This window comes from Phoenix dactylifera, chromosome 2, assembly GCF_051530095.1.
Source record: "Phoenix dactylifera cultivar Ajwa chromosome 2, Ajwa_hap1_PhDact_Kaust_v1.1, whole genome shotgun sequence".
NCBI classification, from domain to species: Eukaryota; Viridiplantae; Streptophyta; class Magnoliopsida; order Arecales; family Arecaceae; genus Phoenix; species Phoenix dactylifera.
Window position 1 is genome coordinate 30,911,588 of NC_143191.1, and position 19,049 is coordinate 30,930,636.

Below are 19,049 nucleotides of genomic sequence, written 5' to 3' on the forward strand. Positions count from 1 at the left end.
CGAACAGAGCGCATTGAGATTTATGAGATGGGTGATGCAATAGTGGATTTGCACGAAGAAAGGTGAATCTTTCTTCGTGTGAAAGATACAACCTCGATCCTTTGGCTAATCATAGTGTTTGATTTTGGACCTGTGGTTTTATGAATGGATTTGAATAGATTTGGTCCTTTAGCCTAATAAGGATACCATAGCTTAAATGGGAGGAGCATATAAAAGTCCATGCAGGTATATAGACAGATCTTGGATATTCGCACAAAACTAAGAAACCGGTATAACACTTTCAAGCTAGTCTTTTTGGATGAAGTTTGGGGCTCTTATATGATTGTTATTTCAAGAAAAAGAACTTGCTACTTCTGATGTCACCTTGACCAACCTAATCTTGTCCCAATCCTAAAAGCACATATATTAGGTTTGGATCTGTTCCAAGCTAAACCGTTCCATTTTCCCTTCAAGTTTAACAAATAAAATTATCAATCTTGCGTTATCCAACCACCAAATATTAGATCCAATCGTAACCCCTCTTCCGTCCTCCGAGCAAGAGGTCACGATTCCACTTTGGCCTCCCTTCAACCCCCGTCAAAAGCAATATCGCTACCAAATGACATCCCCTCGCACTCCTTGAGCCAACTCCGGAGACGATAAACATCACGAGGTGCGCGACGACATATACCCTGAAAAATTTCATCAAAAGAAGTAATATACTCGAAAAACACGCGACGTCCCTTCGATTTAAGTCCCCGCCTGCCACGGCGTCACGCATGTCTCCAATAAAAAGCATGGCTCCATGGTAAGTTCTCAAGTTTGGGGAGGCCATAGCATCGCCTCTCCTATGAACGCTTAATCCCGATGCCCGCATCCCAATCCGGAGCCTCCCTCCAGTACCCGACACCAAGCCGCCTTCTATCGATCAAAAGCTCGCGACCCGACGTCTTGCCGCCTCCAAACGCCGAGACCTCTCCTTTCCTCCTCCTCGTCGGCGGCGATCGAGGGAGCCCTCGGAGCTCTCCTCAACGAAGGGATCTGCCCCTCGACGGAGACCATGGAACCCTCGGACCACCCCCACATCGCCGGCCGATCCAGGTACGATCCCCCGCCTCCCCCCTCCCAGTACCTCGAACCCAGTTACTACACCCACCCCCATCCCCACCTCCACCATCCTACCTTTCCTAGGCCGCTTCCTCCGCCGCCGCCGCCTCCCCGGCAACACCGGCTGGACCATGACCACCACCATCAACACCACCACCTAGACGACGAGCGCCTCTATTTTCCTTACCGCAGCCCTCCCGACCCATTCCTGCTGCCCCTCCCTAGGGTTCCCGACCGCCCGATCTTCCACGAGGATCGGCCACCCTTGGGCCAGCCTCACCGGTCTGGCCGCGGGGAGGTCTTCCCCCGGGAACCCTGGGAGGGCGGTGGCTTCAATGTCGATAGATTTCGGTGTTTTGACGAAAGGCCTGAATATATCCGGTTGCAATGGGAGCAAGAAGCGAGGCAGGGCCTCCCGCCCTCGTATAGGGGCGATTCTTACCGTATGGAGGACGCGGGTGCTGCCCGCAAGAGGTTGCGCGGGGTCCAAGATTGTGATTTAGAGGGGGGTTCTGGCCGGAGGAGCCAGAGGCAGCTAGGGTTTTGGGATGGTGAAGGTGAGCACAGGCGTGATCTGGTGTTTGAACCTGTGCCGCCGGAATCTCATCTGGCTCCGGTGCCTGCCTCTTGTCCTAGGAGTTTGCGGAACTTTTTCATCCCTGATAGAAGGGGAGATACTGAACCTATTACCGAACGACGGCTTCCCCCGCCAGCCCTGATGCAGTCCTCTGGTCGTTCTTATTCTGATAGAGACGTATCTGAAAACAATGCAAATCTGGTCTTTGATGTTGCTGGTTGTAGTTCTGGCTATGGCTTTCAGGAGAATTACTTTGTGGGCAACAAAGGCAAGAGGAAGATGCCCAGTGGAGGAAATGATAATAATCTAGGACGTCCTCCTATGAAGAGACCAAGCGCACTGTCAAGAATACAATCTGGAGTTTCTGTTTGGAATAGGATAGAGGGGAAGTCATCCTTATCTTCACCTTCTCCTTGCCCTCAGCTTTCTCCTCCTGAAATTTCAGATGAGCATCAGTTGGAAGTGGACACGCTGGATCTCTCTTTTAAATCCAATGCATTGGTGGCTAAGGTTGTGGCTCCCCCAAGTCCAGTAATAACTGGTTCTGATGAGAAGAGTCCTGAGGTGACAGCACTGAAGAAGACAATGGTGAAGAAGAAGAAGATGGTGAAGAAGAGGGTGAAAATAGGTGTTCCCACTGTTGCTAGCCCATCAGCTTCCAAGGCAAAGGGAGGAGCCCCTAAGAGACCCCTCTCAAGCAGTCGTAGCCTGGTTTCAAATAATTCAAAAGTATCAGGAAAAGCAATAGCTGCTGCTACTAAACCTGTAAATGATATTAACCCTCAAACTTGCCCCAAGAGAGTCATAAAGATGGCATCAGTTGATAAAAACACAGGAAAGAGGACGGCCAAGGCCGTTCCATCTGTGGAATTAACAAAATGTGCAAATGAAGTGGTTCCTGAGGCCAAGCATGCTGGCGATACTAATCCTGAGCTCTGTCAGCAAGAAATCACAATCATGACAGCACCTATTGAGAAGAATGCTGCAGAACATTCATTCACGGCTGCTAAGTTGGCAGATGGTGCTGGCAATGAGGATATGAAGGAAAAAGAATATGTAAAACTTGGTGAGAAAGATAGTCAAACTTGTGTGGGTTCAGTTCTTGATATGAGAGCTCTAGATGATGCCAGTTCACAGCCTTTTGCTCAAGGAGAAGCTGTTATGGTGGCGTCACCTGAAAATGGCCCTAAAGAGGAAAAATATAAACCCTTTTCTTCTGTTGATAATGACATTGATGAGGATCCTAACAACCAAGTGACATCTGTGTTGGATAACAGTGTAAAATTTGCATATCCTGATAATTGTGTTGCTTCATTTTTTACTGAGGACTCTTCTTCCTCTGAACTAGGGGGCAGTGAGCAAGTTGGTTCTATTAACTCTACCTTTGGTGATGAGTCTCTCCATGGAAAGAATGTAGAAGGAAAAACACAGAGAGAAGGGAAAAAACAATTCATTGTTGGTATGGCGACAAAAGAGCTTGAAATTTCCGATGGAGGGAAGAGCAAAAATGATGATGCTTCTTTACAGATGCATGTACAGGGTGTATCAGCTTATTTTCCATTAGAAGTCAAAGAGACAGTGTTAGATCAACCCCAGCCTGATGGAGCCATGCATGATGAAGATAGTAGTCTTGGTTTGTGTGTTAAGGATGGGCCACCTCAATCTGATTGTCTGATGCTTGGAGGGGATCACTCACCACTTTCCGCTACATGTGAAACTCAGCCTAGACTCTTGAATAGAGATTCTTCAATTGTTAACTCCAAAGTTCAAGATGTTTTGAATTGTATAAATGCAGAACGATCATGTCCTCAGTTCTTGGACAGCAAGGGTTGCAGTGACAATTACAATAGCTGTAATAACCAAAATGAGAAGCCTAACACTGACGGCGCCTCTTTGCTATCATCTAAGGGTTTATTGCTATCAAAAGCTGAAGAGGATGTGAACGCGGATAAAGTTATGTTAGATCGTCATCCTGTACCCGAGAAAACAAAGGTAGAGGTATTGCATGATTCCAGAAAGTTGACAACTGTGGATTCAAAAGTACGAGGTGTTAATGAATCTATGGCTCAGAAGACCTCTCTGAGCTCAGGAGTTCCGAAAGTTCCTTCCAGTCAGGCGAGTCTAGCAGGTTCAACAAAAGAATCAGCTCGTACAAGCCAGAATGCTAGACATAGGACATGGCACCGGAATAGTACACCTTCTTCTGCTTCATCTTCTCAACGGACTCAGCATCTGGGAGGTAGTTCATCATGTAAACAGTCACCAAGGAAGCTTGGAAGACTTCAGACTTCTTATATTCGTAAAGGTAATAGTCTCATTAGAAAACCAGCCATGATAACCGCTTCTCAGCCATCTCATAATAATGATAATTTAACTCGGTCAAATCCATCTTTCGAAAGACCCAAAACGCCCCCTTTGCCTCTTGGGACTAAGTTATCAAACTGCACTGCCAGTCCTTCACGGGAGACTTCTCATCCCTTGTCAGAGAATCCAATTTCTGAAGCCGGTTTTGAGGGGCAGGTCAGACCGGTTGACTTGATTTCAGGTAATGTTGATCATCAAGGTATCGTAAATGGTAAAAAGACTGAATCCTTAAGTACAAAGAGAATGGTATATGTGAAACGCAAATCAAATCAGTTGGTTGCTACTCCTGGGCCATTTGGTGATATGTCTAACTATTCTTCTGAGAAGGCTCCGACATCAACTTCCTTCACATCATCAGATCTGTACTTTAAGAATAAAAAGAATCAACTTATTCGGAATGCCGTCGCTACAGATAGTCAACAGAAGCAAGATTTAATAGTTCCTACTAATGGTTCGAATTCAGAAGATCAAAGGGAATCAAAAAATTCCTCCCTGAATCACCGTGTGGCGGGCCTATTTAAGAAGAGACCGATTAAAGGTTTGTTTTCCACATCTTTTCTTATTTTCATTAAGATGTTATGGATTTTATGGTAATTTGTTTTCTTCTTTCCTTCGACGGTGTTACTTATTCATCTAGACAGAGCATAATGTCAAATATGTGAATATTGAGTCTGTGACTATAAGTTCTACAATTGTGGAACATTTGATTAGACTGTATTTATTAGTATGGATTTAGACTCTTGGTCTTTATCAGACATGGTCAAGCTCGGATTCTCTTGATTTTCAGAAGAATATTTCTATCTGGCTGTTAGTTTAAAGTTTGAGTCATTGGTCTGGCAAATGAATTGTTGCATGCAGTACATGAGGATTTTATCAAAGCAAAACTGATTGGAAAAAAATAATGAACTATTGTATGTTTCCTAGTGTTATAGGAAAAAACTATAAGAAGAGTCTAACCATTTTAGGCTTTTATGTTTCTATTTGAGCCATACAATTTATTTATGCTGATAAATATCGGACATGCCTTCAGTACAATGTCGTCACAAGGTACCTAACCCTCATTAACTGCATCACAGTTTTTTCTTCCCATTAAGTTAGTTTTTGCCATTTAATCAGATGTAGTTTATATATTCTAAATGTACTCTGTTTCTAATTCTTTTATTTCCCAAGTGAGGTTTAAAGCAAAACATAAGTCATTTTATGTTTTGACTTGGTTGAATTGGAAGACCTTAAAATGTTCAGAGGTGAATTTGTATAATAGTCTTTTTGTCGCTTTTCCTTTGGCTGGGTTCTCTCTTTTCTGACTTTCATATTTGCTTTTCTTTGTTAAATAACAAGCAAATTATTTAAGTAATACGGAAATCGGATGGGATACTGGCATATTCATATCCATATTGTTTTGTTTGATGAATACAGATATGGATACAGATGTTACTCGGATGCAAAAATTTATATTCATATTTGTTTTAAACGGATACGAATACAAATCGGATACTGAAAATATAGATATAAATACGGATATAAATCGGATAATTAAACTTTGTGACCACAAAATCAAGGATATTACTAAGTGGATGATAAATCAAGTTAATAGCATGTTAATGTGGTCATTTTTTTTTTAAAGTTCATGAGTGCAATATAAAATTAAATAAGGTTACAAATAAAATCGGATATTTCGGATCAGATAGTTGTCTATCCATATCCACATCCATATCTATTTTTCTTTGACAAATATGAATACAGATATGGATATTAGTCGGATGCTCAAATTTCTATCCATATCTGGATAGATTTGGATATGAAAACGGATCCAGACGGATATTATCTAATCTACTTTTACCCCTATTAACAAAACTATTCTTTTCTCTTGGCCATCTCTAATGATTGCGTTTGACATATCCCTGATATCTCTCTTAAATCCTTGGTTCCACCTCTCCTTGATGCAGAGGGATATAATGTACATTATTGCCCCCAACAAAAAAAAATCCTGGTTTGACTCCTGCATCAAAGTTTCACTTTATGCATAACATTTTGGCATGCCGTCCAAGTGCTAGTGTTTTAGACCTTGCCAATGATGCACAAGTGGCCAGAGGAATAGCTGATCCTTTGGTTGAATGTAGGCACATGGGTTGCATCAAATATATCAAAAAAATAATTATGTTTAGAAACAAAGCTAGAAAATCAGAAATGAATAACAAACTGAGGTGACTACGAGGTAATTTAAGGAAGCAATTTTACAAGTATACGCGACTCTATTTTAGGTTACATAATATGATACTTTAAAATAGATTATACAATAACATTCATGGAATGTTGAAGAAATAAGCTTGGTAATCGAAGTAACTTAACTATAACTCTCCAGATGATGAATAATAACTAAAAAATTGGACATAAACAACTAATCAATAATTCATGAAACTTGAATTGTAGCTAGGTTAAGCTTTAAGCTTGCACAATCACGATGAGAAAGTCACAAATCTGGGCGGGGGTTTCCTTCCTTCCTATCTTATAACTATCTTGGTGATGAATAATTGTTGCAAAATTGGAACTAAACAATTAGCTAAAATTTATGAGACTTAATGCTCTAGCTAAGTGTAAGCCAGTGCGGACACCATGAGAGAGTTGCTACTGGTGTGCATGCAAGGGAAGTCGGGTTTTAACCTACCTTCTTGTGCTACCTAATACTTTTATACCTTTCCGTTTTTGGTAGATATTTCATGCTATTAACACGAGAAAGACAACTAATATTAAAAAAAATATTAAGAACCCATAAGAAACCTATAGGAAATTTAAAAACATTTTAGAGATAAGAAGCTACAGAGTTATAATGTTTGAACCAAGATATGCTGAACCGGCATCAGAAGCTGTACTGGTCGGCGACCGGACCGGTTCTACGTGTTCGGTATCGGGCCCGTACTGAGAGAACCCAGTTGGAGCCGGAGAAGGAGAAGAGAAATAACAAGCGAGCGGGGGAGAGAGGGAGAAGGAGAGGCCGTGGACGCTCGCGGAGGGCCGCGGGCCCGCGGGGGGTGGCGGAGGCCACGGCCTTCGCCGCGGCCGCATCCCTTGTTTCAAAAGAAACAAGGTTGCCATACCTGTCGGCACCATAACGTATCGAATGCACTCTACCGTACTGATGTTAAACCGGTATGCAGTCTTGTACCATACTGACACTCAGTATTCCTTGCCATCTTGTATCGTACTGCATACTGACATTGTAATAGGATGGTACTGGTATGAGGTTCGGTATCGGTATGGTGAACCTTGATTGACACCTTGAGAACATGGCCATTGGCTTGCTGCAAACAAATTATTGATGCAGCTAAGAGAAAGGCTGCGATGATTGATCTATTATATGCACATTTTTTTGCAACACATTACTTTTTGTGATTCATGGGCACCTTTTCAGTAACTTATGGACTTTAAATTAGATGCCGCATGCATTACCTTGGTTCGATTTTGGACTGAGAAGACAGCATATAGCTCAAGCCTCTTTCTGACTGCCAGTGATAGAAGGGAGGTGCATTCAACAGATGACATACTTCATGTTAGAGGAAGAAATCATGGTTTATTGTTGGTTGGTACTTGCACAAGCAGCTAACTATATGAAGACAGTGTTATTGATATCTCAGATGTGGATTTCTGTAAAAATGAACAATCTGGAGCGGTTGCTGATGGTTTTCTAGTTCTGAGTTCTCCTATCATGTTCAGATCTATGGCTCGGACCCAATTTCGTAATCTGTAGAAGCTAAAATTTAGATCTCAGATAAAATCTTGGACAACTTTTAATTTTGTTTTGTTGCTGCAGTGCTACAGAAGGCAAGCAAACATTCAAGATTGTCTCATGTCTGGACACTCAGGGGGGATCAGCTGCACAGAAAAGGTGTTTCATTATTAAATCGTCAAAAGGTCCTTCCACACCTCTTTCCATGGAAGAGAACATTGTATTGGAAGAGACACTCATTACCATTAATCACGTAAGTTATTTTCTAGTGAAGAGGGACATCTACTGTATTTTCTACTGAATCTTTTCCTTCACTTTTAGAGTTTTAGTTCTATAGCATCTTCATGTCTTCGCTTTCTTGTACAAAGCTAGTTCAATCAATAATTATCTCTTATGGTGCATTCAGTAGGAAACTGCAGCTTTCTAGGAAAAGAGATACAATCTACAAAGTGTCAACTGATGGATTCTCTTTACGAAAAGCTGGGGTTTTAAGCATTGGGGGGTCTAGTTTAAAATGGTCCAGATCCATTGAGCGGCGCTCGAAGAAGGCCAATGAGGTGAGTGTACAGTACTAGCACATTCTTCTTGGGCAAATTCTTGACATGTAATTACTGATGATGCCCATGAAACTTTCTTGGACTGCTTTGTGGAATTACTCTAGGGGAACATAGTGTTTCAAGTTGCAATATCGGAACTTTAGCATCACTATTTTTCTTATTGGTCTTTTTTCATGATAATAAGAATGCAGATAGATGAGTATATGCTTATTTTCATTTTGAATAGTATACTTTTGGTTGTATATAGCTGGCATGCATATGCAAATGCTGATGACCATGAAATAGGTTTATAAGAATATCTTTAAACATGAGTTCATTAGTTGAATATTAAGTTAAGGATGATGAGCTGAACTATCTTTTGGGTAAGTTTTCATTTTGTTCCTTTTTTTTTGGGGGGGGGGGGGGGGGGGGTAAAGGGGGAAGATGCTAGTTAATGATTCCATGCAACTTGGATTTCTGATACCAATCAATTTTTGTTGCCTTCTGTTGATGGACTGGTGCTATGTAAGGCTGAAAAGTGGCCTGTAAACCCAAAGTAAACCTTAGGCACTTAGAAAGCATTGTTATTGCAAGTTCACTCAAAATCTCAACCATTCTCACCACCAAATTCTCACTGATTCTTTTCAATTATCACAACTTATTGTCTTCTAGCATGAAACCGATCAATCATCGGCCCTTTTTAAGTGTCTATCTCTATGGTGCAAATTATCTGTCCAAGTAGTTGCTTTGATTAACTTGAGTGGGATTGTATGAGTGATGCAATACGGGCCAAATATTGAAGAAAATGTAGCAGTGCAGCAAGCAGAGCATCTGTTTTTTTTCTTATGATCCTATTTTGTTCCATGGGATGCTTTTATATGTGCCTAATACGTATGCTGGAGGCTGACGTGGTAATTGTAGAAGGGACAAAAGCATTCTGATGGTGGAAGATTTTTTGTTTTCCCTTTTTTCTTTTTTTGACATGCGACTGGGGGGGCGGGGGGGGGGGGGGCAATGCGAACAGTTTTTTTATTTTTTTTAATAATGTTCCTATGTATGACAACAAAATCAGGCTGCACATTATGCTTTGACATTAGCATTCAGTTTCAATTTTTGCTCTGGTAAACTAGTTACAAATGGAAAATTGAACATGTGCAAGTGTTCTGGTTCATTATTTGATCTACCACCTCCAATTTCCAAGCTGTGCTGTTTTCTTTGGTGTCCCATATGTTAATGTTTTTAGTATATTCATTTACTTGTTATCTATATACTGTCCCAATCCACTACTCAGATGCATCTGAAATAAGACAAGATGTTTAAGTGATCTAAAGGCTTAGATCTTTTGCTTATCTTGGAAGGATATGCTGTGGATGTTTCATACCTTATAGAAGTTGCTGAAAATATATTTGTGCATTTTTGCATTATCCATAGTATATCTCACTTGATTTGTTCCTTGTCTTGATTTTCATAACATATCAAATTCTATCATATGAAGGCTCAAAACTGGCCTTTCTAGAATCCTTAAATGGTTTATGAAGCATTTGCTTGAGTACTGAGCTGTGATAATAATACGTATTGCAGGAAGCTACGTTAGCAGTTGCTGAAGAAGAAAGGAAAAAGAGAGAGAGAAAGAGCTGCATGCCTATTTGTGATGGTGAAAAGAATGGAAATTCTTTACCGCGTAAGTCAACTTTTGGAATTCAGCTACAACAAGATAGGCGGAACTACAGTCTGCTTCTTCTAAGCAAACTCAGTAATTAAGTATTTTCCTGGAAAGTTTTACATAAATTGGCGAAAATTACTTGTGTGATACCATGTGAACATCAGAACAAAGCGCTTAGTTGCAATAATCTTTTATTTTGGGTTTTCCTTCGCCTTCGAATCATAATTCTAGTTCTGCACTCCTGCACACTTCTAAAGTTTCCCTACTGATATCACAAATAACTGCTACTATTCAAGAAATTAATCAACTCATGTTTAAATTGGCACATGGCAATTTATGAAATGAAAATTGTATTCAGGGAACATATTTTTTGTATTTTTAGAATAAAAATGATCTCGCTTCTTATCATAATATAATTGTCTAATAATTATAAATTTTTTGCGCATGCAACCAAATTCTTTATGTCTAGGTCCGCACAACTAAGGGATTGCTATTCAATAGTGTTTTTCGGTCCTGGTAAGATTTAGTGAATGATTACAGGTTTTAATTGCAAATTATGTATGCACAGGGGAGCGCATTTTTCGCATTGGTTCCACTCGGTACAAAATGGATCCATCTAGGCGGACATTAGTAAGGATTTCAGGTACTTTTTCACCTCAACACTGTGCACTATTCTTTCTTCATAAGTTACTTTCCTTTCTTCATAAGTTACTTTCATATATACGTATTCTCATGGTTAAGAAATTAATATCAACTTGATGTCTTGTAAGATACTTACGATTCTTTTTTTGGATATTCGTTTGGTTTGTTTGAGATATTTGAGCAGTGATACCGATCATTGGTTTCTGATATTTACACTTTGCTGATTTGCACGACTGCTCTATGCAACGCCACATGGAGTCTTAAGCTTTCAAGATTCTTAAAGAGTTTCAAAACTTTTGGATGCTTGGACACTGCAAGGCACAACGTTGATAATAACATATGTTGTTATTCTATAAGTTTGTTCATGATTGTGTAAACTTCTATGAATAATGAGCTGTCTTTTACATAATCTCATAAGCATGAACCAAGACCTGATTTTTCATAAATATTACAATAAATTCCAACATTGTCTGTTCTAGAGATCATAGTACATTTTTTCCCTATAGTTCTGATTTGGTGCTTATACCTAAAATTCATTCTCATGCCTTGCTCGTCGGGACTTTGTGCAGACGAGCAGTCATCTTTTGCTACTGATCAACAATCGAGGGACAGAAGTCAGATATCTTTGGTTCCAAAGAGATTATTGATTGGCAATGATGAGTATGTTCAATTTCTGATGCTTATTTATGTAGACAATTTTGCAATTTCAAGCAACTTATTTGGAAGTCAATTATTTTCTACATGGCTATATTTTTTTCCTGAAAGTTTTAAATTCAAATATTTGAACAGATATATCCGGATAGGCAATGGTAATCAACTTGTTAGAGATCCAAAGAAGCTTGTTCGTATCTTGGCAAGCGAGAAAGTTCGATGGAGTTTGCACACTGCTAGATTGCGTGTGGCTAGAAAACAACAGTATTGCCAGTTCTTCACCCGATTTGGCAAGTGCAATAAGAATGCAGGAAAATGTCCTTTCATTCATGACCCTGCTAAAGTGGCCATCTGCACGAAGTTTCTGAAAGGCTTATGTTCTGGTACTAATTGCAAGCTAACTCATAAGGTGATCAATCCTCTCACTTTTGCAACCATAGTCTATCAAAAATTTTATTTGTCCTGGACATCTCTAATACAATATATAAGATTTTCTTTACAGGTACTTCCAGAAAGAATGCCAGATTGTTCATACTTTTTACGAGGTACCACTATTTTTTTTCCATTTTGGTGCATCTTTTTAACTTTTCGTTGCCAAACAAAATTCTCATAACCCAGTTAATGACACTTTGGCAGGACTATGTACAAATACAAATTGTCCTTACAGACATATAAATGTGAATCGCAATGCTTCTATCTGTGAAGGTTTTCTTAGAGGATATTGTGCTGATGGTGATGAGGTATGTAATGTTATATACTAAATACTATCGTTGTCTTTTCAGTGATATTATCTTTACAGTTTGTTGACTATATTTACCCTCAAGATTGTGTAGCTTTTTAATTCTGTGTTGTGTCACGTGCTGGTTCTCTGTTCTTAATTTCTATGACATGGCATGGGTGTTATATGGCAACATACATACGGGTATTCAACACTAATTTTTTGAATTGCAAGTATGGTGACACGAGGGATCAAAATCTACATACATAATATGTATATAATCAACATATACAATCAAATTCAATTTAGTGGTGCTATATGAATACATGAGACACCATCACGCAGATATGGATATCCAATTATAGACAACAGTGCGTAGAATGGTAACTTTTCTGATTCTTTCTTTTAATTGGATCAGTTAGCTGTGTCATTATGGGGATGAGGTATCTTACGGATCAATTAATGCCATTTAGTCAATGCCCTTCCTTGGAGAAGTAGCTTGGGAAATGATTGATCAAGAAGTATGATTCAAATACTATAATTTAGGGAAATAATGTATGAAATAAATAAGTAATTAATTGTATCCTTAAAAATCTGTCATCTTGTTCATTACTATATCGTGAAATCATGTACAAAATTATCTAAATCAAATAAAGCAACATTACTTAAAACTTGTCCTTATCTATTATTATCCATTATTTACAGTCTGTGATCTAATAATTACATTGGGCTTCTCAGGGGAGTTGGAAGAAGGAATCTGTAGAATTCCATCATAGGTTGGATCGTGATGGTACAAAACAGGATGTTTGCTTTGAATGCTTTACTGGTTTCAGATTTAGTTATGCATCAATGCAAGATTTATTTGATATCAGGATATAAATGAAATAATTTGATGTTGACCTGTGCATGAGCTAGGCAAATCCAGTCAATTTTCAGATTGACGGTTTAGTGGCTTAATTTATAGGATTATCTGTTGGTTCAAGTTCTTGTTTAAATTAATATTATGGAATAAGTAATGTCAATTTTTTCCAGGCCTCTGAATATATTAAAGCATTTTGAGTAATTTCCAAGACAAATCCATATTTTTTGCTGGATGCGGAATCAATCTAGTTTGGTATTGGGATACAGTTGCGGTCACCCTCTCATGAGATTACAAAAGGAATGTGGAATTTCAAAATGATAAGGACAATTCTTTTATTCAATATCCAGTATCAAGTTACAAATCTGTAAGCTTATAGTGCCTGATGTACGAGGACTCTAGAAGATCAGAAATACTATAAGGCACGGTCAAATGGCTTCAAACAAAGTCCCTTAATCTACCTATTACGGGAGGACTTATTTGGCACCAGCTCACTTTCGGTTCAAACTGTCACCTAATGGAACTAAACCTTTTTATCTAGAAGGTGTCGACTGGAGCAAAGTCTTTAATGTAGTTGTCCTCAAATGACAAAAGAGAGCAAAAGGACTCCTTTTGGATGCCATCAAGTGCCCTTGGTTCCATGTCGATGAGACAAGATGATAAAAGGTTTGAGAATAAGATCTACTGTGTATAAGAGAAATAGGACAAAGAGGGGGTTCCTAGAAGATGGTCTTGAATTTATCTAAATTGCAGATGTAATTTATAGTAGAACTTTCTCAACTTGAATATCGACAAACTTATGGCTTTTATATACCAGTCATATTCATTTTAGGATTTTGGAGAGGCGCTAAACGTTACTTTCCTATAGTTCATAAGTTCTCAACCAATTCAAAGCAAAAAAGATCTTAATTCACTGATATTTCTAACTTTATGGATGGTGGCTCTTCTTTGACCATACTTTCCTACTTGTACAGAATATTTAATAAAAGAAAATATTGACGTGTAGTCTTCATCAGTCTTTTCTGGATATTTAAAGGTTTTAATGAAAGGCATTTTTTGAATTTTTGTCATCTCTTATAACATTGCATGTACATTCCTTTTCTGTACATTGCCACTGTATGGAATTACAATTATCTTGTTGGTCATTCATATGATACTTCAATGGTTACTATATAAAACCTTTTCTTGTATTTTGCTCATCGTTTGACACGTGCACACATCATCTTACAGAAATCCTTTGCTGTTTGTTCTTAGCTTGGTAGTCTGTTATACATACATACAAGTTAGCATAATTAACTTTTCGCAAGGTCTTGGATGCTTAATTTTATTTGCCTTAATTTATTCCATTCTAAAATATTATTTTTAGTCTCAAATACTGGATCTAGTTTTCCTAACCATTGTTGAGGATTGAATCTCTCTCTCTCCACAAGCAGTGCCGTAAGAAGCACAGTTATGTTTGTCCCCTCTTTGAAGCAACAGGGAAGTGTCCACAGGGATCTAAATGCAAGCTTTATCACCCTAAGAGTAAAAACAAGTCAAAGAAAAAAAAGGGATTCATGGTTCAGAGCAACAGCAGGGGACGTTACTTTGGGTCTAGTATTAGCGAGATTGGTGAGTCCCTAATAGTTTCGGTAAATGAACTTGATGGAGTAGAGGGTGAAGATCTCTTGTGCTCTGATGGTCAGTTTGCTGATTATATCGGCCTTGACGTTGGTAAAGAAAGTGGCGCTGTGAAAGTTAACCTTCCAATCCATTTGCATCCAGTCGAATCGGAATCTGATCACTTTGACATGCAACCAGATGATCTTGATGCTCTCATCAAGCCAGTCCATATCATGAAAAGGCCATGTTGACAAATCCATCTGTCAGTCTTAGATATAGTTTTGGACCAAAAGAAAAATCCCCCGTTCTTCTTCATCTTCTTCTCTTTCTTTTGACAAAATCGACTCCCTCTATCCTATTGTCCTTTCGTCATTTTTATTGAGTTACAGGTGGGTGGGTAGTTTGTGTGGGGCTCTTGCTTCCTTCTCCTGCAGCAGTGGCAATGGCTGTCGCTGAAGTGGGCTGGAGAGCCAGGTAGCATTTTTACAATATCACAGGTCATTGTCCAATGAATGGTGCTAATAGTTGTATTTTTTATGAGTTTTTGAAAGAAAATGTAAAGACTTTTCATTTCAATACAAATGAATGACATTATTCAGTTGATGTGTTTTATTTATTTGAACTTACTTTGTCATACAATGCACAATTGCTAATCATATGCTGAGTTTTCGGCGAGTATTTATTGATGGAGCATTTGATTCTTAGAGCTTTGTATTTATCGGCAACTGCAGACGTGAAACTACAGGACACTAAGAATGCATTTGGTTTCTGACTGGAATCAAAATCGAAGTGGATTAGAATGGAAATCGAAATGGCCATATTTTTCGATGTGTTTGGTTCGTATTTGGAATCGGAATCGGAATTGGAATGACATTTGAATACTAAGTGAGAATCTGGATTGGATTTTGAGGGATTGGGGTATTTTTATTCTTCCCTATAATCAGAATGTGTATTGGAATCCCTCCAACCAAATAGTTGAAAAGGGAGTCACTCATTTTCATTCCTATTTAAGAGCCCAACTTGTTCCCAACCAAACATGCCTTAGCATACTACTTATTTTGGTGTTTACTGGTTTGTGGCATTCTTCCCTGATACTATGGATTTGAAAAGCCTTGAAAGGTTATACTTGTATCCTATGGTCTATGGATGAGTTGAGTATGTCAGCTACCATTTCCTATAATTAAAACATTGCTACTAAATCCGGACCCTTTTTTATGTGCATGGCTTGTATCTCTAGGGTTATAAAATGGCTCGAGAAATCAGTACAGAGCATTGTCTGGTGCGAGATTGTTATGATGCCTTATGATCACCATAGTATTGTAATTTCAATTTCTAAATATCAAGGTCCCAAAAAATATTTCACCGAAACTTAAGCCGAATGAAGATAGTAGCCGCATGGAAGTCTCTTTGCTGTCAGTTATTTCTTGTTAGTAGTTATACGCCCAAAGCCTCAAGGTGATGACAGAAAACTCTCGGCTTTACTGGTTGGGCTATTTGACGTGGAACCTTGCTTCTTCTTGTGGAACCTTATGATGATTCTTGTTTCTGCTTGTTTTAACTGCTTATGACCAACCTTGCTTGTGGAATTGTTTCCATAGTCATGCATATTGGAGATGACGGAAGGGATTAAGAGGGAATGGAAGCATCTGAGGCTGCGTCGTTCGGCCCCCCTTGCCATCTCGGTACAGGCCACGCGATGCTGGTTACGAAGGATCTTCCCTCTAACGTTAACCTGAAGCACTCGATGTGTTCCTACCAAACAGTCCACTTGAGCAAGGGTTTCACCCTTATTTTTTTCATTTTTTTGCTGTGTATTCTATGGCATATCTAGTGATACAAATTCTGATCCATATTATGGATTATTGGTTTAAATGCGCCATAATGTGTTTTCTGATAACGACATATAACAATGTGGTAACCTTCAATGCCAATCCCTAACATGCACACGCACATACATATCCTATCGTAATTCGAGAAAATTTGGGTTTGTCCCTCTAAGCTCTCATGCCAATAATTATTTTATATAAATGTCTATATCTACGAGAATTCATGCGGGCGTATATTTAGTCCTAAATAAATCTTGATACCTATAAAAAGATATATTTTAGATTATTGGAAAATGTATACTGTACTAGTCTCTTACCGCATCTACCTAGTTTTTGAAATACCGTCAGTGCATAAATTGAGAAATGGATAGCCTATCTCTCTCTCTCTCCCCCCCACATTTTTTCTACCATCTGTTCCAAGAGATTTCCCATCTCCATGATCTTCCTATCTCCTCCTAGGTGGTGCTTGCTTGTCTTGACCATGGCATGGAAAGATAGCATGGGGAAAGATCCTACAGCTAGTAAGGTCTCCCTTGTCTGAAAGGATGGAAATGTCATGGTGACCGAGAGCTTATTCTTTCTGCCTCTCTCTCTCTTGGTCACCCACACGCTCACACCCTGTCATGACCAGCCCCTATGAGCTTTCATCATAGGGTGCCAAACATGCAGCAATTACCACACAAGAAGCTTGGAACTTGATGAACAAAGAGAAGGAATGCTTTCTTTGGTCATTGTATTCAGGAAAAAGGCCTGTTGCTAGGCAACCATGTGAATGAAATGTCTAGTTTGCCTAGTTTTTAGGCATTTCGAGCTAATGTAAAATTACATGGGATGGTGATGATTTTAACCTTCCCATTTAAAGGACCAATATCATCATACACTTCATGAATGTGCTTGAGCTTCAATATAAGACTGATAAACTTCATGTGCAATGAGAGCTTCGATGCACCCTGTGAGAAAAAAGTTTTATAATTGGCTGCTAATACAAAGTGAGTTCGTTTACAGAGGATAAAAAAAAAAGAGAGGCAGGGAGATCAGTGGTAGGCAAACCTAATTTTCCTTAGCAGAAAGTTTATATAAATATAATCACAGCTCCTATAGATTTATGTATTCATCCTAACTCCTGATGATCTTTTCTGCCCTGCGGATGAGTTTGGTGATGTTATGGACTTACATGTCATACGAATTGCTTTGCTTCCACTGCGTTGCCCCTAATTTGTTTATAATATGGGTGATTTAGGCGCCTCATATCTTCAAGGAATATGATTGGTCATCTCGGCAATTCCTTTAAGTGGTTTGGCCTGCCACAAGGACTTTCAGTGAAGTGTTTGAGATTTTGCACTTTGTTGATTGAAATGCTAGTTCTGTTAAATGGAATAACATCTTCCTCAGAAGTTCTTATTCTGTTGAAGCAAAAACATGTATCAGAAAGGCTCCCTTTTTCTTGGAATCATTTTCGCTTATGCTGCTACGAGCAGTTTCTGTTTGCTTATCTTCTTGTACTCTTCGATGCCCATGGAGTTCCTTGTCAAGTAGAGTGAATAGAGGATCCTCTTTCAGGGTAACATCCAAGCACTGCAGGTCTTTTTATGTGCTCCTCTTGGGGACAACTATTTACCAGGAGTTCTGAAGGATTTGAGCCTTGATGAAGTGGACTTTAAAGTCTAAAATTGGAGGCAGCAGTTCGAGCAACTCAGTGTGGAGCAGAGTGCAAAGGCTTTTATAATGAAAAAAAGTGCTTGTAGGAGTCTTTGGCATTGATTTTAGACCTCCAAGAGTTCATAGCATGGAAACTCATTGCTGAACCCTACCTCATCCTGCTACGATTTTAACGCAAGGAGCGTATCCACTACCTCATGACCATATCCTTCTTGTGGCGAAGGCATTATGTTATTTGTCTTTACAAGAGTATGCTGGCTGTCTTAACGCTTATCTGTCTTATGCTTTGCTAAAAGAGCTCCACATCATTGGCTATTGACTACTCTCATCTTTGCCTTAAATAAATAACTATAGAGAGGAGAGGAGTCTAGCATTAAACATCAATAATAACTTCAAGAGTTTAGGTGTAATACTGATGCATCAAAAATTAGGAAGTGGTGTGAATATATTACTGAATAACACATCTTTGGATAAGGAAAAGTTCTACCATGAACTTCTATAGTTCTTTCACTATACGAGAAGAAGAGGGCAAGTCTTAACTCAATGGTGAAGTTACTTTATTGTGACCTACATGTCACAGATGTGAAACATAAAAATAGTCTCTCCATTCTTATTCTTTTTAGACTTTATAGTAGCGAGAGCTTAGCGCGCTTGGCCACCCTTTTTTTTAAACTTTTTGAGAAAATATTTTAATAATATTTGAGTTACTCAATTTAAACTTATGCAGTTACTCCATAACTCTCTTTAGATACGAACATAACTTATACTAAAAGAAAAGAAGCCAACCTTCTGTATCGAAAATCACAACCTATTTGTTACAAGTGAAAGTCTCTCTTATCTAGATTCCACTTTAGTTAATCATGGGTATCATATTGCTCTCTCTCGCTTTGATCATGAGCCATCTAGCAACCCTAGTTATCTCTATAATAGAAGGTTGTTGTACGAGTTTTTGTAAAACCTTCATCCTAACTATATGCAGGATAAATATTCATTCCACAAGGGCAACATAAATAAGGTGCATTGCGTGATTAACATCATGCTGATGATATTAGCATTCAAATTATTGAAAATTTCAAGCAAGTTTTTTTTGTCTTTTTTTTTTAACCTCTCTCTCTTTCTCTCTCTCTCTCTCCATGCGGGCC

The 19,049-nt window shown here is 38.9% G+C and overlaps 1 protein-coding gene across 3 annotated transcripts; it reads left to right on the plus strand.

The window, feature by feature from the left end:
* The first annotated feature begins 530 nt into the window (after nucleotides 1-530).
* LOC103722434 (uncharacterized) lies at nucleotides 531-15,020 on the plus strand. 3 transcript variants are annotated; one of them, XM_008812993.6, is made up of 10 exons: nucleotides 531-4,565; nucleotides 7,836-8,004; nucleotides 8,161-8,308; nucleotides 9,869-9,968; nucleotides 10,519-10,593; nucleotides 11,162-11,252; nucleotides 11,382-11,652; nucleotides 11,746-11,788; nucleotides 11,880-11,983; nucleotides 14,254-15,020. In XM_008812993.6, exons 1-10 carry the CDS (start codon nucleotides 1,040-1,042, stop codon nucleotides 14,671-14,673), a joined length of 4,947 nt encoding a protein of 1,648 aa, XP_008811215.4. In that variant the 5' UTR covers nucleotides 531-1,039; the 3' UTR covers nucleotides 14,674-15,020. The 3 variants fall into 3 exon arrangements, with proteins under 3 accessions (XP_008811215.4, XP_088571994.1, XP_026666329.2); XM_088715868.1 differs by having other exon boundaries at nucleotides 8,158-8,308; nucleotides 11,733-11,788; nucleotides 14,254-14,369; XM_026810528.4 differs by having other exon boundaries at nucleotides 533-4,565; nucleotides 8,158-8,308.
* The last annotated feature ends 4,029 nt before the right edge of the window (nucleotides 15,021-19,049 follow it).